Source organism: Lipophrys pholis, assembly GCF_963383615.2.
Source record: "Lipophrys pholis genome assembly, chromosome: 9".
Taxonomy (NCBI): Eukaryota; Metazoa; Chordata; class Actinopteri; order Blenniiformes; family Blenniidae; genus Lipophrys; species Lipophrys pholis.
The window spans coordinates 9017001-9042112 of record NC_137639.1 but is presented as its reverse complement, the minus strand read 5'-3'; the positions used below and the strand labels follow the sequence as shown (position 1 = coordinate 9042112).

The following is a 25112-nucleotide window of genomic DNA, read 5'->3' as shown; positions in this document are numbered from 1 at the left end:
CACATGAAGAAAACATTTTGGATAGAGATCAACCAAATTTCACCTTAAGGTGGCCAAATGTTTCACAAGACATTGTGGTTCACCGCACCGTTGCACACCAACCACAGAGATTACCAAAGGGTGAAGTTGTGGTCCAGGTCCACAAGTGATCAAACAGCACATCATTGTATTGGGATTTATTCTCCTGGTTTTGCTTTTAATTGCACAATATTTGTTTTTAAGGTGTCTAAAACTTTCACATTCGGAATTACTCAGACTTGGTTGTTGTTGGCAAACGTTTTGATATGGTGAACCGTCACAAAAATGTTATTGGGTTCATGGTAGGGATATATCGTCATTTAAAATCCATATAACTACGATGATGTAAAATCACAGATTTTTCTTTTAAAATACGGTGTAAAAAATATGAAAACTACTTAAACACATAGAAAACATCCCGTCACTTTTCTTTCCAAAACCCCTAAGCGTATAGATCAATTGTTATTGGGGTATTCCATGATATCTATTCATCCATCTGTGTGTGGTGTGTATGTATTACTAATTCATCATCTCCATTTCTCAACGTCACAAGAAGTTTCATGATGATTAGTAGTTTTTTTAATTATTCACATAAGAAAATCAAAAAGAGTCAAGACAGAAGAAGTTCCAGTGTGATATGAAATCCTCGTACAAAGCAATCAGAGTTTAAAACGTACTGCAAGTGTGCATGATGCAGGAAATGTTGGAGGCCTTAAAAAGAATAAATAAATAAAAATGAAACAAAAGTACTTTCCATTTCCTAGAAGATGGAAAAAACTTCCTGAGTGCAGCCTTCTGTCATGTTCCCACTGACCCAGAACCCAGAATCACGTGGCTCCACCTGGCTTCTGGACTGTATTTAGCTTTACACAGATAACCACCATAATCAGTTAAAATGAAGATAATGAAGAAAAAAAAAAAAAAGCTGCCTATCAGTTTATTCCTAAATTAGCAGTAGTCCGGGATCAAGTTAATCATTGGTAGCCAAAGTAAACACTGACTGACTTGATGAATTCTGAAGAAGCTTAGTGTTATGAGAGAGGGAGGATCAGCTGTCTCCTCTGTTGGTTCCTGGTCTGATGGTTCCTTCAACGCAGCGTTAAGTTGTGGATCATTTGAAGCTGCAGGCCGTTGTTTACTTTAAGGTAATCCATCGTTCAACCGTCGGCTGTAAAGGTGATTACCACCCTCTACTCTCATGAACACTCATCAGCCAGCCGCTGACTGTTTCCCACTCGGTCACCAGCTTTACGCTTCTCGCCAGAAGTCCACTCTGTCACCATCCAAGACGCTCTGCGATGCGCCCGTCGGCGCCCGTCGGCGCCCGGTCCACTCTCGCATACCTCACTCCGACAGCCTGAAAGCTCACCAATGCATCACACGCTGGACGGTGAAGGGGTGTAAACAGGTCAGGAAGGGAGTGAAGTCAAACAGAGAAGCTTTACCAGTCGAGATTTCCCCTCCTGTAACAAAACACAGGCTTGTTTTCTGGGAAACTCCCCCAGATGCATTAACATTTAGTGATTCCACATCATATGCATTTCACTCAACAGGTTTTCATATTTTTTTCTAGAAGTAGAACAAGGGGGGACAAAAGTAAGCACAAAGACGGTGTGTACTGCTAACCTCCCCTGCCACTGTGTGCGAACATATAGTGGTAACTCATTCCTGTTTTTCCAAAGTGTTCAGTGGGAATACTGCAGGGTGACTCACAAGCACATCTGGACTCGCTTAGCTCCCTCTGAAAGGCAGATCCCGGTCTGGGCCCAGAGCTCCACGCTCCGTTGACGTCTAACGGTAGCACATGCGCTGCCCAGACTCTGAGGCCTGGGCGGGTGCTGGCATCTGTGCCCGCCTAAAACTGAAAGGCAGGCATTGATGCATGGAGAGCCGCGTAATTCTTCACGTCAGTGTAACTGTAACTATTGTATGAAAAAAGAAATCACATAATGTGGAGCCGTTGTTACCGCAGGGTTTCAGTCTTAAACTGATGGTGACGCAAGCCAGGAGACATTTGCTGGTAGGCATATTAGTCTTTGGCAATCACTGTCAGCTCCAGAAAGGTTGGAATGTTGTAGGATATTGCAGATTGGGTAGGTAACTGCATAAGAAAATTCAACAACAGGATAAACCTTTTGGAGTATTGGAGAAATCCATGCACCCATGTTTTAAAACAGCTCGGCTCTATAGAAGCCTTAAAATCGAAATGTCTGAAGTGATTAATACATACAGCAGGGAAAGTGTTAACTGTGTGAAAGTGCTCTGGGAAGGTTAAACTGGTGTTAAACTGATTTAATGACTTAATGGGTGGCTCGACATGGAAAGACTTTAGGTTGAGCGCAGACCATGAAGAGCTGTAAAGGGCCACTGAGTGGTGTCTCCCACTTAGTAAATCTCTACAGATTACGTAAGGTTGAGCAAAGCAGAGCGACGGACCAGATTCCAAGCAACTGTTTCATTAAATATAGTAACAGAGACCAAGGTCATGTAGAGCTGGCAGTGGTAGGAAGGAGAAAACTGAAGTTTAGAGGGTGAACGCCTTTTTCTAGCATAATGTTTTTCCTGTTTCCTGTAAAAAATAAAAAATTCAGAGCTGTATGATATTAAGGAAACGCATGGTCACATGCAATAATGAGGTTAATGCCTTTGTGCTTTGGGATCTGCCCTTTCAGGGAACAGTGCTCCTTCTCTGAATTTACACAATCATGAGTTAATTTTTGTGAATCAATCACAATAAACACTTTCGATATTTAATATTATTACAGTGTAAATTCACACAGCCTGATTGCATATTGCAGTGAGTAATCTGCATATTGATGATGAATTTATAATGCGTTGCAAAGACGTACTTTAATAAAAGACACATTTTGGATCATAATATATTGTATAAGTGTAAAAGAGAAGTATTAAGATTATAAAAATTAGTTTGTGAAAAACTGTACATGCAACAGTCACGACAATGACAGACTATATATGAAGACTTAAAAGTATCTCACTAGCAGGAGAAGAGTTATAGATTGTTGTTTTTTTCTTGTCTTTGCCTCCATTCAATCGATCACTGGGCATCGCACAAAGCATGAAAGTGGCGAAGTGTCATTATAGTGGAACCCCTGTGAGGTGGGGCTCATCCTTCCTCACTTTGAAAGTAAACTGCACAAGACGAAACATGTTGAAGTGTGTTGTTTATAGAGAGCGCGGGGCCGGGGGTAAGGGGCTGTCAGCCACAACCATGTTCATTGTTGCACTAATGATTTTCACCTTGAAAAGACCTTTTTTTCTTTGCATCTGGGAGGGCAATTTGTCGTATAACACCTCGTTTCCAGCAGCAACTAAACACAACCGCAGCCGCTTTGGGACAACGTAATGGACGGGTGGTGACAGATGCTCGTCAGTGCTCAGATTACACGGTGCAGGAAAACACTAGACGTGGATATACATGCATAATTAGCCTCTTTGGTTTACGCTTGAAACAAGAAAGCAACTGGATAAATATGCTTTATCTGTTTGCAGAAGTGGTTTTCAAAGTGAGGCGGGTCCTCTCTTGTGCAGGAATTAGGGTGCTTCATTAGGGACAAAGCAGCAGGAAAAATGCATAGCAGAAAACCAATGGCTCATCCCACAAATGCATATTCTTTACAAATATGTCACCGTTAAGAATAATGTTTGGGCTTTCCAATGGTATGAGACAAAAAAGGTGCAAATTACATTAAAATAGGCCCAAGTCTTAAATTTGAAATGAAGTGGGAGAGCATTGGAGTGTGAAGAGGGACCTCTAGTGGCCACAGTGTTAAATGCATTCAACAAATTCACACACAGACAGGCAGGCAGGAGCATATCGGAGTCAGCTCCAGTGGCTGGTGGAGGATTGTTTTGGAATCCCTGCCAGGATAAATCAGCTTCTGTTGTAACTTGCAAAGAAAAATTTACTCTCATTCCACTTCACGGTTGAAGTGCCCCCCCCCCCCCCCCACCCCCATGTGGTCCAACACACCCACCTTCATTGGTTTGTGATGGACAAAAAAAGAAAGAGTGCGTGGTTTTGTGATCCAGTGTTTCATCTTTCTGTGTTTCATTTCATGTTTTGTTTGTGTCCCCATCCTTTCCTCCTCCTCTCGTTTCCATTCTCATCCCGCCATCTGTCACTCAGCGTTGGAGGGGACAGGTAGGTGGCGGCACGTTGGGACGGGACTTTGCTGAATGTCTGGTCACTTGCATGTAGACTGTCCCCACCCTTCCTCCTCCTCCTCCTCCTCCTCCCCCCCCTTCTCTTGTGCAGGCTTGTGTTTTCAAGCATCAGGACTTTTTTTTTTTTCTTTTTTTTTAAATTCCCCTCACATCTCTGACTCACATCATTGTCTGGTTGTTATTATTACTCCACACTTCGGCTCACAACAATGATCTCTGTGTCACATATCTGATTTCCAGAAGATTCAGAATGTAGCCTTGTCTTTTTCTTGGTTTTATATTCACCAGAGCAACTCTTTACCCCTCTTTTAAAAAAAAAAAAAGAAAAAGAAAATAAAAAGAAAAATCCGATCCGTTGCCTCTCAGGGTTCACAGCTGCCTTTTGGCAGTGGGAGGAGAAGTTGGGCTGTGCTGCTGACGGCGATGCATTCCTGACCTGTGTCGGATTGTGCTTCGTTCACAAACTGCTGCCAGCACTGCAAAACACTGAAATAACACTGTCCAAAAAAAAATCTGATTTGAAAAGTGATTGTGGAATAACTCTTTTGTCAAACTGCACCAAGTATTGCTGAGTGCTGGTGAAAGGTGGTGTGTTGTTGATTGAATCCTGATTTTCTTTCCTGTCTTCTCCAGTCGCAGCGTCACGTGACAGACCTGTACGAAGACCTTCGAGATGGACACAACCTCATCTCGCTGTTGGAGGTCCTCTCTGGGGACTCGCTGGTGAGAACATCCATCACTGCTTTTTTTTTTTTTTTTATGGATATTTGCCAAAACGTATGGGAGTGAATAGCATCTTGATAATTAATTGTGACTGTGTAAAGTTCAAGAACTTTCAAAAAAATGTTATTGTAAAGTAGCTATTGCAAAAAAGATATTTATTTACATTTTGTTTCAGATTTTGCGACGCATTCTAAAGACTTGCTCTGTTACACTTAATTAACAAAGTTTCTTCTGAAGTAGTGATTGTGGGGGGGGGGGGGAGACAGTCCTACTTGTAGTTTTATTGGAAGAAAACCAATTTTTTAAGACAAAGTTTCGTATTCATAGAATTGGTTTTACAGAAGAATTTGTCAATTATATAAAATTTATAGGATGAAATTTTGAAAGAAAATTGTGGATTACCATTTCTACACAAACAGCTAATTGCTCTGAATGAACAAATATGATTATGATAAAACAATTTATATTAATGTGATATTTGCGTACGTTTTCTCTGGATTTGCAATATAAGTTCAAACTAACAAAGATCCTATATGAAAAATGTTTCCAGACTTAGGTTTGTTTTGGTTTTTTTTTTGTCAAAGTTCAAAGTAACGTTCTGAAATGAGAAGCTCGAACGTCACCCACCAAAATGATCTTTTGGGGGAAAAGAAACTAAACTATATACATACAGGTATCGTAAGGAGGACAACCTGAACGTAAACCATGTTTTTTTCTCAAGCTCAAGAGGGAGTTTCTCACACAGCTTTGTAGTTTCTCTTTAATTTGTAAAAAAAAAAACCCTTTTAGGTTTAATGCTTCTTTCATTTCCAATATGCTTCCAAGCAAATACGACTAACTTAAACCAATGCGTCGTCCTCTAACCCTGGACATAATCCTAATTAATTTCGTGAGGTTTTCTCGCCTTAATCGGACTCAGATTTACTGCATTTTTGGAGAAACCGTCTGATTTATAATCCAAACCGCGCCCTCCACTTTGCCATCTTCTTTGTTTTGTTTTTCTTCTTCAACTTTTCTCAGCCTTAACGCTCAGGTGCTTGTTTTAAAGGCGGAGCAGCTGCTATTTTGTGTTCTTGCATTTCGAAATGTTCAGAAGCTTCTCTGCACTGCTGCTCATGATGATGATGATGAGGATGATGCTTCAAGCTTCTTCTGCCAGCTCCAGCTTCGCCCATCTTGGGAATGCCTCCATAGCCTTAAACACATTAACACCTCTCTGGTGTGTCCGTACGCCCGTCTGATCCGCACTTGTTCTCTTCCAATCCTCTCTCGACTCCCTCCTTCCTCTAACCTCCGTCTGTGTGTGCTGATGTTTGCCGTCTGGCCTCGGCGTCCTCTCCCTCGCCTCGCTGCTCCCTGCTGGGGGGGTCAGCCCAGGGAGAGGGACGTGGTCAGGAGCGCCCGGCTGGTGAGTGGGTTTCTGACTTAACCGTCCTCTACCTGCACTTTCCATCGTGGCTGTGCATGGATCTCCGTTCATGGTGACTTTTTTTTTACTTTTCTCTCAAAAGAACCTTTCTTTCTCTTTTGGCTCATGCAGTTCCAGTATTTCCCATCATGTTGACTTTGTTTAGTTTTTTCCCTTATGTGGGATGGCGGTGTACGAGACTAAGACAATTGTAACGTTTAAGGGTCAAGAGTCTATTACCATTTCCACCAAATCGGAGCGTCGCCATTCATCCCACATTTATCCAGTCTTTTTTTTCCCTCATTCATTTATTTCCGTCTGCTCCACCAAAAGGACCGTCTGTACCTCCGGTAGCACTGCAGGTCGTTCCGTGTCGCTAAGCACGTCTCTTCTTCCTCCTCCACAGCCCAGAGAGAAAGGCCGCATGCGATTCCACAAACTGCAGAATGTACAGATAGCACTGGACTTCCTCAAACATCGGCAGGTAAGCGGCACGAAAAGACAGACGCCTGAAGCCGTTTCGGTGCGTTGGCGTCGTGTTCTGACCACCGCCGTTGTTTCCCTCAGGTCAAGCTGGTTAACATCAGGAATGACGACATCGCCGACGGGAACCCCAAGCTCACCCTGGGGTTAATATGGACCATCATCCTCCACTTCCAGGTCTCCTCCTCTGTCAGTGTTGTGTTCCATTTTATTATTACTCTGTCGCGTTGTCTCTGGGATCTGCTCCTCTCCACTGCCGTTTCTCCTCGGAGCCAATCAGAGTGGACTCTCCCCTTCGAAGCTCATCACCCATCACCCATATCCATATCTTAACACACTAACGCCACACAGATCATTTGAGCTGTTATGAGAAATCAAACACCATCAGGGTGTGTGAGCGTCAGTCGGCCTCTCCCAGAGGAGCGGGCGTGTCGGGCGCAAGACATGTTGACATGTTCCACTCCCAGTCACATCCCAAACACGCTTCCTGTGTATGCCAAGAGCTGCCAAGGCAGAAATCCCTGGGCATCGGCCGAGTGGTCGGGGCCTCACCCTCACCGGCATAGAAAGTAGTGGTTTAGGTTCATATTGTTCATATTTAAAGGAAATAAAGCGAATGCTCAGCCTGGGAAAGCAGCGAGACACTGGTGTGCACACATTAGTAGACACACACCAATCCCAGTCTTTTTATACTTTGATACAAAAGGAGGAAAATAAGACAGCTGGATGGGCGGTGGCTACTGGTGAGTCATGGAGACTGAAGGAGTATCATTTCCCTCTAAACAACTCTACGTCGCTTCTATTCATTTTGCTGGGATATCAAAAAAGTTATTAAAAGTTTTAGCTTCTTTTTTGTGGATTTTCTTAACATTTAGCAGCCTTATGACACAGGAAGCATGTCGGTGTGCTACTTTTTTTTTATGTTTTTTTTGGCAGATTTGCAAGGAAAACATACACACACACACACACACACACACACACACACACACACAAAATGGAAAACCCGCTGCCTGCCATGACTCATCTTCCCCACACCAGTTTCCTGAATTAAACTATCTGTGTGCCGCAGCTCCTCTGGTGTTCAGAATGAGTGATTCGAATGAAAATAAAGTACAAAATCAATGGTGAAAGATGTAAATCTGTTAATGGGTTAAAAAAAAAAATTTCTGATGGTGCGTTTGATGGTGTGTTCATGCAACTACGAAACTCAGAGAGTTGCTCCATTTCCCAGTGAGGAGCGTTCACGTGACGATATCAGATTCACTCTGCAGATAACTGACCATGTTGGCCAATGTACCAATCAAAGCTGCTTTTGTTGGCAGCAAACTACAAAGGTCTAGTGCAGGGGTGTCAAACTCATTATGATTCAGAGTCCACATACAGCCCAATATCATCCTAAGTGGGCCAGACTGGTAAAATAGTGCCATAATAATATTTAAATTTAAGCTTTGCTTTCTTGCAGCATCAGTTTAAAAAAAAAAAAAAAAAAAAAGCTTTGTTTTTGCAAAATGTTTTATAATTCTACCTTAATATCTCAACAAAAAGCCAATTTTAATGACACATTCTGTGCAAAATCCTGTGTAATGTAAAAAAAAAAAAAAAAAAAACCTTTTGCATCCATATTTTATAAATGAATCCTGATATTAAAAAGACAATGTCTTTGTTGCAATTCTGAATTATTTGCTCGATTGTTTCCTGTGACCAATTTGGATCCTCTTGCCAGCCACAAGCTTTATGTTTCACACTCCTGGCCTAGTGGGTTTCACTCTAAAGACAGGATCTTTTTTCCTTATTATATGGTATGTCAACCAGAAATTCTAATAATTTTTTTCTTCACATTAGGTTCTGGGAATTGGAAATTGGGAACTTTCCCACCTCCCAAATTGTTTATGAACGCACCATTAAACCAGTCCAGTTTCAGATCAATTTCAATAAAATCAGGGTCTTTTGGTTTCCACTAATGACTAATTTTATTTTCCACAATTCCTCAGCGTACATTACCCATAATCCCTCTGTGTCCCGGTTGATGACGTTGTGTATCTGCATGGATCGTTCCAGATCTCAGACATTCATGTGAACGGCCAGTCCGAGGACATGACAGCCAAAGAGAAGCTGCTGCTCTGGTCCCAGAGGATGACGGACGGCTACCAGAGCATCCGCTGCGACAACTTCACCACCAGCTGGAGGGACGGCAAGCTCTTCAACGCCGTCATACACAAGCACTAGTGAGTCCGGTCTGCTTGAGTGGGAATAAGCCTGTGCACACCCTTCTGTGTCATACTGGCATTCAGCATTTCTCCTTTTTGGAATTTCTGTGGAGTGTCCAAGTACAACTGTGTTGCCTGAGGATGCAGAGCTTTCTAATTACTTTTTTAGAGTCATAGAAAAAAAAAAAGAAAACACCATCATCTGTAAGTTTAATTTAATGTGGCGTGCACTGGCGCAGAAGTGAGCGAGTGCCTGGAATGCCTTCAAATGTCAAATTGCCTTTGATAATATTCCAGTTTTAACCTGCGCACCAAAACAAAACTCTTGCCCTCAGCACTTATGGGACATCTCTATCCTTTCACACATCTGTGGCTGCTTTGCGGTTTATTAACGTCCATCCTGAAGGATTGGGAGGAGGAGCCAACCTCCAAATAGCTACTTCTCTGGAAAATAGAGATATTATTGTGCTTTTTTATTAACATTTTTGATGTCATAAATAATTTGGGATATTGATTTTATTGTCGATTAAATCCTTCGAGCTGGATTATTGCGGTGGTTGAATCTATCAACAGTTGAGATGTCCAGTTTAATGGCTAATTCCCTCATGAGCTGCATTCGATCATAAACAGGAAAAAAGTCTTCATGTTAGTACAATTTTAACAAATCATTTTGCAATCTTATCACAGCCAGTTGACACAGCGAGACAACAGTTGAGATTAACATGAATGGCAAAGAAAAACCTATTTACTTTTACTGCGACTGTCAAAGATAATAAGAACATTTTAGGATTAATGATGATGCGCACCAGCAATAATCCTAATTTTTATGAACTACTTTCATATCTGAAAAGCCCTTGTGGGTTGGGTTACACTAATGCTGGCTAAACATGACAGACAGTAAAACCTTGAGCATCTGCACTTGTCTGTTTTCACTCAAGACAACAGTAACTATAATAACTGACACGTCAGTAATTGTAATCATTACTGCCAAAAGCCTTTGTATACGGCTTTATTTTGGAAACATTCAGCTGGCCTTCCTTTTTAAAACTTGTTTTCTAGTAACCTGACAGTATTCAAACCCTTTCAGAAAGTCTGCATTCATGTGTTTCCAAGAACTTTTAAAGCCTTTAGGCTCTGAATACCAGTAGTAGGTGTTGGCTATGAGTAATTCTGTACTTAGCACTCAGTCAGGGTTAGTATTAAGGTGTTATGTTGGGATCATAATGCCTCTATTAAACGTGAAAGGCTTGTTAAACAGTTTAAAACCTACTATCAGTGGTCGTTCTTGCTGTTGAACCCTAAATATGGTAATCCCCTCCAAAGCTGTTGTGTAGCTTTAGATTGGCATTAGTAGCTGAAGATTGCCTTTGTGTGGCGGCATCCTGGGAAATAAATGTCCTCGGGTTTCTCAGGAAGACTCGTCAATGAAATGTGCCGTGGCTTTGTTTAATGCAAACTGGTGGAGAAAAAAAAAAAAAGAAGCGATTAGATGGAAGAACTGTTTGCTTTTTTCCCATTATGTGCCATTATGATTTCAGTCGAAAAGGTAAGGTGCCTGCAGGGACAAGTTTCCTTCAACCTGAGCGTGTACCTGCAGCTTTTCTCTCCATCTTGCACACACTCCTGAGGCTGGCTCGATTCTGCATTTCATAGAATGTCAGGGGTGTGGTGTGTGTGTGTGTGTGTGTGTGTGTGTGTGTGTGTGTGTGTGTGTGTGTGTGTGTGTGTGTGTGTGTGTGTGTGTGTGTGTGTGTGTGTGTGTGTGTGTGTGTGTGGGCGTACCTGTAACACCGTGTGTGTCTCTGTGGAAGCTACAGAGTTACTCTGTGTGGAGGCATTGGTCAGGGCGGGATGTCAAGGATTTAATTACATGTAATGAAGCGTTCCAATCTGGATTTGCAAAGCCACAGCGGACGCTACCTCATCCGTGGATTGCGTGGGTCAAGGACCAATCCCTCGGTTTTAACCATGAGGAAGCTTTACTACCTCCTTCACAAGGATTAAGAGAGTTTTCAGAAGATGACTAGCAAACAGGACGTGGACTTGCGTGGATTTGTGTGACAAAGTGAACGCAGCCGTCACCTGTCTTTTATACATGGTGACAAGCTGCCATGTTTAGCTCAAAGAAGAAGCCGAAACAGAAGAAATGGAGCCTGAGCTTCATCGGCAGGAGGGTCTCCCGGTCCGTCAGCGATGTGGAGGACCGCGTGGTGATGCTGTGTGAGGACGTCCCGTCGGAGGCGTCCTCCGGGGACTCGGGGAGGGACTCGGGGAGGGGCTCTCAGAGCTCCGGGGCTCGCTCAAGCAGCGAGGAGCTGAGCCACGCATGGCGGTCTCACAGCTTCCACGGGAGAGAGGGGCAGAGCATGGAGAGTTCCTCCCAGCTGACAGGGCAGCGTTCCGCCGGCGTGGAGTCCACGCCCATTTACGCAATCACTACAGTGCATCCTCCTCCTCGTGTCAGAGAGATGTATGAATGTGAATTACTCACTTGACTGCATAATCAAATGGATATGAAGACATGTGAAGTGCTAATTTATCATATTTAGTATTAGTCACTCCTGCATGCTCGCGAGATGAGATGAGCGTCCCTCATGTATTCGATCACCGCGCTCTTCACTCTGCACACGTTTGTCTCCTCTGGGGGTCGTGCGGCGGCTGGTCGCCCACTTAAACCGTGTCTGCTTCGATTGTGTTGCCGCTCGCCACGTTACATTCCACCTATAGATGCTCTGACATCTGCCAGAGACTCAGACGCCCAGAGGACAGACTAAAGGCAGGTGCTGGTACAGGTTTCTCAGAGAGCGAGCAGGTGGGCTTTTTTTAACGGCATTTAGCCGCTGCAGGAGGAGTGAGAGGCTGCGACTGCACAGGGGGATGGAAGTCGTATTGGTCTTAGTTTTTAAAAAAGCTTGAAGCATATTGTGGAAATGAAAGCATGACTAGAATCTTTATATTCTGTCTGGAACAGTTTTAGCTGTCGCATTAACAGTATCACAATTGTAATTTGTTCCTGTTACACTCAATAAAATTTATTTTGATCATATTTTTCTTATCAAAACTCCATAGAAAAAAAATATTCCATTGAAAAGGCATTAGCCTGACCAAGAGATTTTCACTATAGCTTCACCATAGGCTCATGCCAACACCATTAAAATTGGCAATTTAAAAAAAAAAAAAAATTTTACTTTGTAAGCTTTCAGTCTTATTAGCTGGCATTTGAACTTTAGTTTTAAACTATTCTTTAAAGGAAACCGTTTTCATGGTGCTTTCACAACTACTAAAGCAAGAGTATGTTGCCAGTATTGGAAAAAACTGGAGCTTTCAAAGTTCCAACTGTAATTTCAGACATTAAAAGTCAAACCGAAGCATGAAGCACCAATTTAAATAATGAAAACAAAAGCCCAAATGTGACTCTGTCGCTTAGAAAACAGAAAAACTGTCGCAAATCTTTTTGCAAACTTCCTAAAGTTTGAGATTTTGCTCTTGCAGCAGGAAACTGACAGTGGGCGGGACTTCCTTCTTTTCTTTTTTTCTCAAATTTTTTGCCACACATAAACTCCTCCCCTCAATAGAATTTTAGGTTCATGTTGAAAAAACATGTTCAAAGAAGTGAATTCCTACAAGTCATTTAAAGAACCGCTGTTGTACACCAAATGGAAATCACTACTGCACATCACTTTTTCTTTATTTCTTTTTTTTCCATCTTGTTAATCACTGATATTTCTTCGTTTCCCAGTCCCAGACTCATCGACATGGGCAGAGTGTACCGACAGAGCAACCAGGAGAACCTGGAGCAGGCTTTCGGTGTGGCCGAGAGGGACCTGGGGGTGACACGCCTGCTGGACCCCGAGGGTGAGCCTGACCAACCCTCAAGTACACTGTTTCTGGAATACGCCATTGCAACTCAACTCAACGTTCCTTTACTCTTTCAGACGTCGACGTCCCACACCCTGACGAGAAATCCATCATCACATACGTGTCGTCCTTGTACGACGCCATGCCTCGGGTTGAATTGCAAGCCACCAGAACTAATGTAAGAGGAGACGTTCCATTGTGAAATGGGCTTTGGGATCACACAGCCGTTCGCTGCAAGTTGATCAGATTAACTTGAAACCGAAATTGCTTGTGACTCCGCTTGTAAACAAGCTTTTGTTATCTGCAAGCAATTCAAAGACTAATAGGAGTCTTGTGAAATGAAGCATCAGAGAGGGAAGGGCTTTGTCACGTATTGTGATGGTCAGACTCTTCAAGTCATGTTTTTAAACATTTACCTGTGGAGAAATCGAGTTGATCACAGATTAAATATAGACTTATTCACGTGTTTTCCTTTTGATTTAGTGAAAAGAAGCACAGATACATTATGAAAATCATCTAATTTAATGCATTTTTTATTTTTTTACATTTTAGCAATTAGCCATTTCAGAGATTATTTCTCGTAATCTCTGAACAAAAAATCTTCAACATTTCTCCCACCATTGTTTTACTTCTCCCACCCTCTTCAACAACACCCAGCTCTCCTCTCGGCCTTCTCATTCTCTCACACAAGACCTGGATTGTGGCCTCCTAATCGAGTTTAGGATAACACATGTGTGTGTGTGAGACTGGAGGAGAACGGAGACGCAGCAGAAGAAGAGCCCCCCTGTTAGCTCCTGTTAAACGTCTCCGCTGTCTTTTTCTGCTGTGTTTGCTGCAGGAGCTGGAGCTGCGCTGGCAGGAGTACTACGAGCTGGTGACCCTCCTTCTGCAGTGGATCCGGCACCATGTCATGATCTTCGAGGAGAGGAAGTTCCCCGCCAGCTATGAAGAGATCGAGGTGGGCTCATTTTCTTTAAGAAATGTGCAAAAATCTTTTGTTTCTAATCCCAATCCCGATCCACGAAAAAGTTCCTCAAATAGCTTGTGCATGTATGAGACATGCAAATGCAATCGCTTGCATAATGTGTGAGCGTGTGCAGATAGATAGCTCTGTTCGGGACTATTTGTTGCCGTGTGGGTGTGGCAGCGCCGCGGCTGAGAAAAAGCAGCCAAGAGGCAGATAATGTTTCACTTTAATCTTTTATGGATTCCCACTGTGCCACTCCCAGTCGTGCTTCGGAACAAAACGGTGGCGTGACTTCAGTTTTTTTTCTTGTAATTCTCACTGAAACCAGAGCGCCACCATAGCGATTGTCTCTTTCAAAACAGTACGTCAAGTGAAGTTTGGTTCTTGTTTTTTTTTCCTCTCTAAACACAGACAGTTTAGTTCTGTGACTCTTGTAAAAGGTTGATTTGATTTACACCAGTCATGGGAATAGACGTCAGGTCACCTCGTTGCATGCACTCCTATCAGCTGCTGTGCGACTTTAGCTTCTCGTCAAGAGACATTTAAATACAATTAAAAAGATGCGAATTGCTACTATAATTGTCTCTTTGGTGCATTTTTATTTTCCATAGCTTCTTTGGCGCCAGTTCTTGAAGTTCAAAGAGAGCGAGCTGCCAGTGAAAGAGACCGACAAGAACCGCTCCAAACACATCTACCAGTCATTCGAGGTTAGTTTTCCCTTCTTTTTCCCCCCAGGAAATGGACTAATAAATGTGACTGACCTGTTATGCTTGTTATACACAGAGTGCAGTGCATGCTGGTCAGGTGAAGGTCCCCCCAGGCTACCATCCCATCGATGTGGAGAAGGAATGGGGTCGACTGCACGTGGCCATCCTGGAGAGAGAACGGCTGCTCAGGATAGAGTTTGAGAGGTCAGCATATATTACTCGATACGGACCTTGTTGAGTAAAAGACAATAAGGTGTCCACATGACAGAGGAACTGTCGGTTCCAATCAAGGGAGAGCGCTTTAAGTTTCCAGACACAACCCGCCTGGAGGTGAGAAGTGACCGTCTCCGTCCAGACTGCTAAAAATAGTATTAAAATCAGGCTAATAGAAGAGCTGTGTTTCCTGAGTGTATTAGGATAATGGCAACTTTGGCTTCTCCTGTAAGAGGGTCAAGAAAAGTGAACACAGGAGTAGATTTTTAAATGCACTAATAACAGAGGGAGCTCGTCCCCTCATCCAGCTGCCTACTCCCCACAGGGCCTATATGTCTGGATTATATTATGGGTCTTAATACTTTGTTATGGATTTATTATCTAGATCTCTCTCTCTGTGTCTCTATGTCTCTGTGTCTCTCTGTCTCTCTCTCTGTCTCTCTCTCTCTCTCTCTCTCTCTCTCTCTCTCTCTCTGTCTCTCTCTCTCTCTGTCTCTCTCTCTCTCTGTCTCTCTCTCTCTGTCTCTCTCTCTCTGTCTCTCGCTCTCTGTCTCTCTCTCTCTGTCTCTCTCTCTCTCGCAGTGGCACATAGCCTATTCAATTTTATTAAATCAAATATTATAAATATTATATAAATTCCATATTAAATTAAAAGCCAAGGCTCCTTCTGGATAAGGGATCCACGATATAACGACCTCAACCAAAATTAAATCGCTTCTTCCTTTGCATATTATTAGTTCCTCTGCAAAATTCATCGAAATATGACTCTTTTTACTAAAACCAACAGACAAATCAATAGCAACACAGACCCAATAGTGTCTAAAGAGAAGATGAATTGTGTTAATTTTGTCATTTAAAAAAAAAAAAAGAGTCTAAGAGAAGGCCTTTATAGATGTTGCCCTGTGATTCAAATCCAGGATAGAAACATATCAAATATTTGTTGACCAAAAATATGTCCAATAACTTTTGTGATAATAAATCATTGTGGATTGATGATTTCTGCCTTTTTAATAAAACGGTTGGTAACATTCAAATAAAATCTGCAGAAATCAGGTCCCATAAAGGTCAGCATAGGTTAGATAAGTTAAACTTAAGTGATGTTAAGTATTATTTAGACATGTTTGGGTTTACTTCTGTTTCTGTTTTTAAGTTCATCCAATAACCTGAAAATATTTTCTTCAAGCCTCTTGAAATGTGACATATCAGGTTGGTATCAGGTTGGGCACAAACATCGGAAACAATCAGGCCTGATGAAACACAACGGGACAAAAAATGTTATTAGAGAATTATTTGCGTCATGCCAGGAAAATGGCATGATTTCATGTCATGGGATTGTCCGGGAAGCATTCGGTCCGCCTGCCTAGTCGACGCTTCTGATACGCAGAGCGACCGAGTGAGCAGACTCGACTCCTTTGTCTGTGAATGCAGGCGATTTTTCTCTCACTGCAAGCTTCTGCAGTGACAGTGTGAGGAGGCCCGTAGACATGGCATTCGTCACTGATCCTCATAAACTAGAGTTTCTGTTGCGTCGTAAGAAGCCGTAAGTGCTTTTGACTGTGTGTCAGGCAAGACTTTTGGGTCTTGAACGATCGAGGGGGGACTCTTTTATAACTGGCTGTTGACCAAAGAGGTATTTTGTCTTACTGATTTCCATTTCTCTTTGTTCAGACTGGAGAGGCTCCAGAGGATTTACAGTAAGATCCAGATGGAGTCTGGAGCGTCTGACGATCAGCTCAGCCACCTGGAGGCACTGCTGCAGACGGTGAGTCCCCGAACTCTTCAAATAAGAAGCTTTACAGATACTGCATAACAACACCAAATGTCTTCGGCTCAGTTCTTTTATAAGACTAGCTAGTTTTCTTCTTGTAGAGCAGATCTGGGCAACATCAAGCCTGTTGGCCTCTGGGTGTCACTGGGACACTTTATTATTGACTTTATTACATCAGAAATGGTCAGATTGTTCATGTTGTTACCCATTATTATGCTTTTGGTTGTGTCTAGCACCTTGGCGAGCAGAGCAATTGTTACTTCACAGAACTGGTGTTTCACAGTGGAAAATGAGACGATTAATGAAAAAATATATATTTTATTTCCTTGTGAACTGAAGTCAGACAAAGGATAGGAAAGAAAAAGTGACACAGAGTAACAGTAGCTCATATTAATTGTGTTAAAAATGGCTTTTTATCTGAAGATGGGTCAACTTGATTCACTGCCCTCAATAGTAGTGCTAAGTTTTCATGTGTCCCTTTGGAAAAATCAGTTGCCAGTTACCATCCCGTTGGAACTTTGGGCGGTTCTTGATCAAAGTAAGACATTAAAATTCATTTGGCCCGCCTGTCTTCCAGGATATCCGTCTCATGAATGCAGGGAAACCTCCTCAGCACACGGCAGAGGTGGATAGAGAGCTGAACAAGGCGGAGGACGTGGTCCGCCTGCTGTTTAATGATGTGCAGGTACTGAAGGATGGGCGCCACCCTCAGGCTGAGCAAATGTACCGCAGGTAGGTGCACCCAAGTCTGTAAACTTAGCAAATTCCGGCCTTGGGTTAGATAAAGTTCTAACATTTCTGCTTCTTTTTGTCGTACACAGAGTTTACCGTCTCCACGAGCGCCTGGTCAACCTCCGCAGCGACTACAACCTGCGCCTGAAGACTGTGGTGACAACTTCCCATGTTTCTCTGAAACAGAGTGCCCAGCAGGTCCAGCAGCCCGGCGTGAAGTTGCGGCCCGAGTTGGATGACGTGACCCTGCGCTACGTCCAAGACCTGCTGGCCTGGGTGGAGGACAACCAGCACCGCATTGACAATGCGGAGTGGGGGTCCGATCTGCCCACTGTGGAGTCCCAGCTGGGCAGCCACCGAGGCCTGCATCAGACTGTGGAGGACTTCAAATCCAAGATCGAGCGGGCCAAGGCCGATGAGGTACGTTTCTCATCAGAGCAGTGGGACATTTTTTGGGAACAATCTGACGTCGTACTGTTGATTTGAAGAGAAACTGCAGAAGTTGGTGTACAAATACAAACGTAGTTCAACTTTAAGAGTTCAGATTTAAACAGTTCTAAAGTTGGATTGTTCAAAACGATAATGGGTCTAAATTGTGTGAAACAAAAATCAGTTCACCTCATTGCGCAATTCATGACTATTACAAGATTAAATGAAGTTGAAGGTTAACAGTAGTTTTTAAAGGTACTCCCGCATTCGTATCACAGCCACATGTGGCTTTAGTTTGTTGTTGAGGTTACGGCTTCTTTAACTCAAACTTTATTATTAACACCAGAACTTTAAGAACCGGTTGCAGCAAATTGTCCAGTTTGTCTTGTTGAAACTGTTGAATTTTGTTATGAATTGTAAGAAGATGCAGAATTTGTTTCTTACATAGCAGTGCCACCTTGGATAAATACAAAGTTAGCTCAGTTAACTAAGCGGAGATTCCAATAGTTTTGCTGAGTTTTGCTAGACTAATGGCAAATTTAGTGTTTTCTATGAAGGAGAAAAAGCAGCTCTCGAAGTCTTTAAATCACACATGCAACAATAAATGCTCAGCCAAAGGAATGTTGGTCACGCTATACTGTAAACTATATATATATATATATATATATATATATATATATATACTTTTATTAATACTTTAAGCAGCTCAACAGAGCCAAAATCAAATTCACTTACTCCCCAACAACTGTTGATAGCAGCAAGAAATCTGGAAAATATGTTAAAATAGTTCTAAAGTGAGAAATAGTGATAAATAAGCTGCTTAGCTGTTCTTTTTTCAGTTTATTTGCAAATTTACACAATGAAAGCTTGAACATATTGTACCTTCGGGTAGATTTCAGTGCTTCGTTCCTCTCAGTAATATCTGTTCCGTCTTCCCTATGAAACAGGGCCAGTTATCACCTCTCAGCAAGGCCTCATACAAAGAATACCTGGGAAAGCTGGACCTTCAGTATGGCAAACTACTGGTTAGTATTTCAAACGTTTGTTTCGTTCTACATTAGGTAGCTCATACTGAAAGACTTCTTTTCATCATACTTTACGCCAACCCTTTCCGTTAGAACTCTTCCAAGTACCGCCTGAGGAACTTGGATGCGCTGCACGCCTTCGTCAGCGCCTCCACCAAAGAACTGATGTGGTTAAATGACAAAGAAGAGGAGGAGGTCAACTTTGACTGGAGTGACAGAAACACCAACATGACGGCCAAGAAAGACAACTATTCGGTGGGTTTTAACAAGTGGAGCGTTTAACAAAATAATCTGTTAATTTCATCCCTTCCCATTCTTTTAATGAAGACTACTTTAAAGCCCAGATTCTTTGTCATTTGTTTCTTCAGGGTCTCATGCGAGAGCTTGAGCTGAGAGAGAAGAAGGTGAATGACATCCAGGCCTTGGGAGACAAACTGGTCAGGGATGGACATCCTGGCAAGAAAACAGTTGAGGTGAGTGCAGCTGAACAACACAAATAAAAAAAAATAATTTTTCAAAGTAATCCAGCATGGTGTTTCCCCGGTCTCTTCCAGGCCTTCACCGCAGCCCTGCAGACTCAGTGGAGCTGGCTCCTGCAGCTGTGCTGCTGCATCGAGGCTCATCTCAAGGAAAACACAGCCTACTACCAGGTATGCAACTCTCAGATGAAATACACACTGCTCAGAGTTTCCTTCAGATCCAGAATGTGTTCTCACACCATGTCCCGACTCTGCAGTTCTTTGCGGACGTGAAAGACGCTCAGGACAAGATGAAGAAGATGCAGGAGAACATGAAAAAGAAATACAGCTGCGATCGTTCCACGACAGCCACACGCTTGGAGGATCTGCTGCAGGATGCTGTGGTGAGAAGATGTGCAAATATACATCTCAACAGGTGTTTGCTTTTTTTGTTTTTTTTGTTTTTATAATCGAGTTTATTAATTGTTTTCAACAGGAGGAGAAAGAACAGCTGAATGAATTCAAGAGCCAGGTGACCAACCTGAACAAGAGAGCCAAGTCCATCATCCAGCTGAAACCACGCAACCCCACCACCTCCATCAAGGGAAAACTGCCCGTCCAGGCCGTCTGCGACTTCAAGCAGCAAGAGGTTGGAAGAGGCCACATGTAGGGAAGGGTATTCATTCACCAGCACCAGAAAACTGAGTCTGGATTCTGTTTCAGATCATTGTCCACAAGGGAGATGAGTGTGCTCTTCTGAACAACTCCCAGCCCTTCAAGTGGAAGGTCCTAAACCGCTCTGGACACGAGGCAGTGGTTCCGTCAGTCTGCTTCATGGTACCTCCAGTCAACAAGGAGGCTGTGGACAGCGTGTCCAGGTACTAGAAATGGAATAACAGCCTCTGCATGTTTGACAGTAAATGTGAAGAAGGCCCAGCATAACGCGTTTTCCATTCGTGTCCCGTTCTAGTCTGGACTCCGGTCATCAGCAGATGGTGTCCATGTGGCAGCTGCTCCACGTAGAGATGAAGAGCCTGCTGTCATGGCAGTACATGATGAGAGACTTTACTCAGATACGCACCTGGAACATCACCACGGTTTGTAGATCCCAACTTATACACAGCAAAAAGGAGAAAAATGTTAAGCTTAGACAAACTAGTAGCTTATAACCAACTGTGAAGTTTGTATTTTCATCGAAATACACAGCAGTGTAGTGGTTAGATCTCTTGCTTCGTAGAAAGGATAACAGGATCGCATGTTCTTCCTGTGCATGCACGTGTTTTTACTGGGTACTCCATTTTTTTGTATTTGAAGAAATTTGACTTCTAGGACCTAGACTTTGTTTCTCATTTCATTTTATTTCATTGTTTTGTATTGTGTTTTAATTGTATTGTGAAGCCTTGGACATAGGCTTTCTCCAATGTTTGTATAAAAAACATTGTAAGTGTATTTTTATATTATATGAGTGCTTAAAATGTAAAGCTTATAATGAAAGCATTGTGCAATTGTTAGTATGACTCAGTCAGAATTTTCACGTTATGAATTCAGCTTTCATTGTAAACTTGTTTTAGATATTACTTATTTGTTTGGAGACGTTGGAAAAAACTCTCACAAGACTGAGACATAAAATCCTTTTTTCACTGTTTTACGTGCTTAGTTATAATAATTTTATACTGAAGTCTGAGTTCTTCCACATATATGGTCACATGGCTTTCAGTGCATAAAAGAAATACTTTTATTCAACATTATGGGTTTCAAATCAATTCTAATTTAATCAGGACAATTTAAGTGGGAAAACACTCATAAAAGTGTGTTCGACAAGCTGAGAAAAAGCCCCAAAATTCATCATGACATCAATTTACACCATCAACTACGTCAAGCCTTCTCATCCCTCTCTTCTGTTCTTTGTTCATCTCCCTCACCGTGCAGTTAAAAACCATGAAACCAGACGAGTACCGCCTCATCATGAGAAACCTGGAGCTCCACTACCAGGACTTCATGCGCGACAGCCAGGACTCGCAGGTCTTCGGCCCCGACGACCGCATGCAGGTGGAGGACGACTACACCAAGTCCTCTCAGCACTTTGAAGGCCTGATTCGCTCCATGGAGAAAGGTAAAAAAAAAAAAATAATAATAAATTCCCGACATCCTCTTAATACAACCTCTCAACTTTGATCATTTACGGCTCTACAAATAAAAATTTAAGAACTATGCAGCAACTTTACAATCCTCAATTCACCTTTTAGGACAAATGGCTGTTAGGCATAAAGGTGAGTGATATTCATCCAGGCTGCCGAGTGGACACGCTTTCCAGCTTTGAATTGGATTTTCACTGACGAGCCTCAGCATTTAGACGAGAGCCATGTGTGATTGCATGTTGGTGTGATCCTCGTGGTCTTTTTTTTTTGCAGCAGAAAGTCGAGTCCACGTTGTTGATTAGGTGGCAATTGTATGTTCTCGCTTTTTGTCATGCAATAGCCAGATTGGATTGGCACAGTATGCAACAGAGGTATCTGCACATTTCAACCACAATTCATGAACGACTGCATGTGCAACGTCGCTTTAAATGCACTGCAGCACCGCAGCGGATTGAGAAAAAAATGTTTCTTGTTTGTTTGTCTGCACAGTATTTTGCTATCGAGCTCTTCCAACGCCTCGAGAGTAACACAACTGCTGTCTCTTAGGTCAAAAGGACGAGACTCTGTGTAAGAACTACCTCTCTGAGGTCAAGGACCTGCGTCTGCGCATCGAGGACTGCGAGGCCCGCACTGTGGCTCGCATCCGCAAACCCGTGGAGAAAGACCCGCTGAAGGAATGCATCCAGAAAGCCACGGATCAGAAGGTACTGAGCACCAAGCTGAGGTTTGATTTCTGTGAAGACGACATACAAGGGAGCAGCAGTGTGTGCCCGTCAGACTGTGGCAGACGCTACACAGCGGGGAGGAGCAGATGAAGGAGTGGAAAACAGAAAGGAGCAGAATTATACATCAAGTTGTAGAAATGTACCGACAGCTGCAGTCATAGTAGTTTTGGAGTGGGGGGGGTGCATGCGGGAGTTGGATTTGCTTTCAGCTCTGAGGTTATTTAGAGTTCAGTGCAACTCGGAGCGATTTCAGGGCTGCCGGCTTCTTTCCTAATACAACCAAACTGCACCCTGCTGATCTGAAGCTTTTAACTTTGAACGGCACCTCAAGCTGCATCACATAACAAGAACCCCAAAAGCAGGTCAATGCAAAATTTAAAGATTGCTTAAAAACGTTTGCTACGTTAGAAAAATATTGCGAGGACTAAAGGACTTCGGGAGGACTAAAAGGAAGGCAGAGAAACTTGTTTGTGCATTTATTTTCAGCCTGTGCTTTTCCTTTGCTTTGTTTTAATGTATTTCCTTCCTTCTCATGTAAAACACTGTGAATTGCCTTGTGGTGGTGCTACATAAATAAATCTGCCTTGTATCTGTTGTACAGAAAGTCCATGTGGAGCTTGACGGCCTCAAGAAGGACCTCAATAAGGTGTCCGTGAAGACAAAGGAGGTATTGGCATCCCAGCAGTCCGCCTCAGCCCCTGTGCTTCGGTCCGAGCTTGAAATCACCGTGCAGAAGATGGATCATGCCTATAATCTCTCCTCTGTTTATATGGACAAGTGAGATCACACACTCTAAAGACAAAATGCATGTTTCCCCACATCCTGCCGCCGTCCTCATTGGCTCTTTGTTTCCGTTGCCAGGTTGAAGACTGTTGAGATGGTCATCAGGAACACACAGGGTGCAGAAGGAGTCCTCAAGCAGTACGAGGACTGTCTGCGTGAGGTTCACACTGTCCCCGGTGACGCCAAGGAAGTCGAGGCTTACAGAGCAAAGCTCAAGGTTAGAAAACACTCGCACATCTTACTGTCTTGAGTCGCTGCGGATGAAACGAATAGTTTTTCACGGTTCTCTTGCTTTTGCTTAATGCAGAAAATGCGAGCCGAGGCCGAGGGTGAACAGCCAGTGTTCGATTCCCTGGAAGAGGAGCTGAAGAAAGCCTCCACCGTGAGCGACAAGATGTCCCGGGTCCACAGCGACCGGGACGTGGAGCTGGACCACTACCGCCAGCATCTGTCTGGCCTCCAGGACCGCTGGAAGGCCGTGTTCTCCCAGATGGACCTGCGCCAGAGAGAGCTGGAGCAGCTCGGCCGCCAGCTCGGCTATTACCGAGACAGCTACGACTGGCTGATCCGCTGGATCGGCGACGCCAAGCAGAGACAGGAGAAGATCCAGGCTGTGACCATCTCCGACAGCAAAACTCTGAAAGAGCAACTCGCCCAGGAGAAAGTATGCTGTGAATCCCTTGACGTGAACTGTAGTGTTGTGTGGAACGACTTACCTCAACTTCTGTTTAAATGTCTTTTTTTTTCTTAATTTTTTTTTTCCAGAAACTGCTGGAGGAGATCGAACAGAACAAGGACAAAGTGGATGAGTGTCAAAAATATGCTAAAGCATATATTGATACCATCAAGGTAGGACTATGTTACTTAAACCAGGCGTGTCAAACGTAAGAACCGTGGGCCGAAATTGTACAATTTTAAAGAAATCAGTTTTGTTTTAAACAGACTTTCACAACCCGTTTTGAAAACCACACTGGTTTACACAGAAAGGGAAGAAACACTAAAAAAAACTATGTAGTTTGTATGCCAGGCCATTCATATGAACAGAAGACAAACAGAAGAAAATGTTGGATTGCTATTACTGGTGATTCTCAACTATAAATACCAAGTCACCGGAGAATATGGAGTGGGAGTCATGACACTCTGGAGGACGCCATTGTTACTTTCCATCTACTCATGCATGTGCAGAAGAACTATTTACTCGGCCATGTGCAATAGCAGCCTTTCAACAAGTTCCACCATGGGAGCCATTTTCAAAAACACCCAAAGCATTGTGTGAATGTGGCCCGAGACCCTGACATTACTGGCAAACCAGCCAGCATGAGTTTGTAAAAACATGTATAACGTAACAATTTTTTGGACATTTAACTTATTTTGCATCATAATGTATCGTTAAAATTGGCTTCATATTGAGATTGTAGTCATTTGTGGTAGTAATTGTTTTTAACATAGATATTTTCATCACGTACACTGCGCCACAACAAAGAAAAACTTTAAAGTTTAAATTGAAATGTTATTTTGGTGCCGTTTTACCAGTGTGGCCGACTTGGAGAGGAAATTTTGGCCATATGTGGCCCCTGAACTACAAAGAGTTTGACACCCCAAACTTAAACTATTGTCTCATATGTAACATTTAAGAATTGTTTTCTAGCATCACTGGTGATATGGGCATTTTCTTTTTTCCAACAGGACTATGAGCTCCAGTTGGTTGCCTACAAAGCTCACGTGGAACCTCTCACTTCTCCCTTGAAGAAAACCAAACTGGATTCTGCCTCTGACAATATTATTCAGGAAGTGGGTTAAAAAAAATGTTAACTATTTGTATGACATGCTGTCCGTGTGTGGCAATGTTAATCCGTGTTGTCCGTTTCTTCCTACATCAGTATGTCACACTGAGGACCCGTTACAGCGAGCTGATGACTCTGACGAGTCAGTACATCAAGTTCATCACCGACACTCAGCGCCGCCTGGAGGACGAGGAGGTGCGTGACAAATGGCTGAGGATCCCAAACAAGCTAAACTCTAACATTAACCTAACCAACAAAACAAATAACCGACCAACAAACAAAAACACCCGCCGACCATCGACTGCACGCATGCACACACTTGTCTCTGACGTGCCTCGTGTGCACACACACAAATACACCCACGTCACATTAATGTACGGGTGACAAACGGTTCCTTTGCACTTGTTACGCATGAAACATTGGCATGCTGTAGCTTATCTGAGCTAGAGAGAAGCATATATAATGCTTCCATCACAGATTTTGGATCAGTTTTATTACAAA

The 25112-nt window shown here is 43.0% G+C and overlaps 1 protein-coding gene across 7 annotated transcripts in view; it reads left to right on the top strand.

Moving 5' to 3' along the window:
* The window catches only part of LOC308114472 (plectin-like), a 69530-nt gene that overhangs the window by 28471 nt on the left and 15947 nt on the right, over positions 1 to 25112 (top strand). For 3 of the 7 annotated variants that reach the window (XM_080471360.1, XM_080471358.1, XM_080471362.1), the window contains exons 3-30: positions 4837 to 4926; positions 6741 to 6818; positions 6902 to 6994; positions 8876 to 9042; positions 12764 to 12879; positions 12960 to 13060; positions 13721 to 13840; positions 14461 to 14556; positions 14633 to 14760; positions 16438 to 16531; positions 17115 to 17269; positions 17359 to 17689; positions 18646 to 18723; positions 18817 to 18978; positions 19092 to 19196; positions 19278 to 19373; positions 19460 to 19585; positions 19678 to 19830; positions 19905 to 20059; positions 20152 to 20278; positions 21111 to 21294; positions 21866 to 22023; positions 22646 to 22821; positions 22906 to 23044; positions 23135 to 23491; positions 23593 to 23676; positions 24514 to 24618; positions 24708 to 24806. In XM_080471360.1, coding sequence (XP_080327486.1) covers positions 4837 to 4926; positions 6741 to 6818; positions 6902 to 6994; positions 8876 to 9042; positions 12764 to 12879; positions 12960 to 13060; positions 13721 to 13840; positions 14461 to 14556; positions 14633 to 14760; positions 16438 to 16531; positions 17115 to 17269; positions 17359 to 17689; positions 18646 to 18723; positions 18817 to 18978; positions 19092 to 19196; positions 19278 to 19373; positions 19460 to 19585; positions 19678 to 19830; positions 19905 to 20059; positions 20152 to 20278; positions 21111 to 21294; positions 21866 to 22023; positions 22646 to 22821; positions 22906 to 23044; positions 23135 to 23491; positions 23593 to 23676; positions 24514 to 24618; positions 24708 to 24806 — 3873 coding nt within the window. Of the gene's footprint in view, positions 1 to 4836; positions 4927 to 6740; positions 6819 to 6901; positions 7007 to 8875; positions 9043 to 12763; positions 12880 to 12959; positions 13061 to 13720; positions 13841 to 14460; positions 14557 to 14632; positions 14761 to 16437; positions 16532 to 17114; positions 17270 to 17358; positions 17690 to 18645; positions 18724 to 18816; positions 18979 to 19091; positions 19197 to 19277; positions 19374 to 19459; positions 19586 to 19677; positions 19831 to 19904; positions 20060 to 20151; positions 20279 to 21110; positions 21295 to 21427; positions 21452 to 21865; positions 22024 to 22645; positions 22822 to 22905; positions 23045 to 23134; positions 23492 to 23592; positions 23677 to 24513; positions 24619 to 24707; positions 24807 to 25112 lie in introns of all 7 variants that reach the window. The other 4 variants (XM_080471359.1, XM_080471357.1, XM_080471361.1 and 1 more) reach the window with 2 other exon arrangements.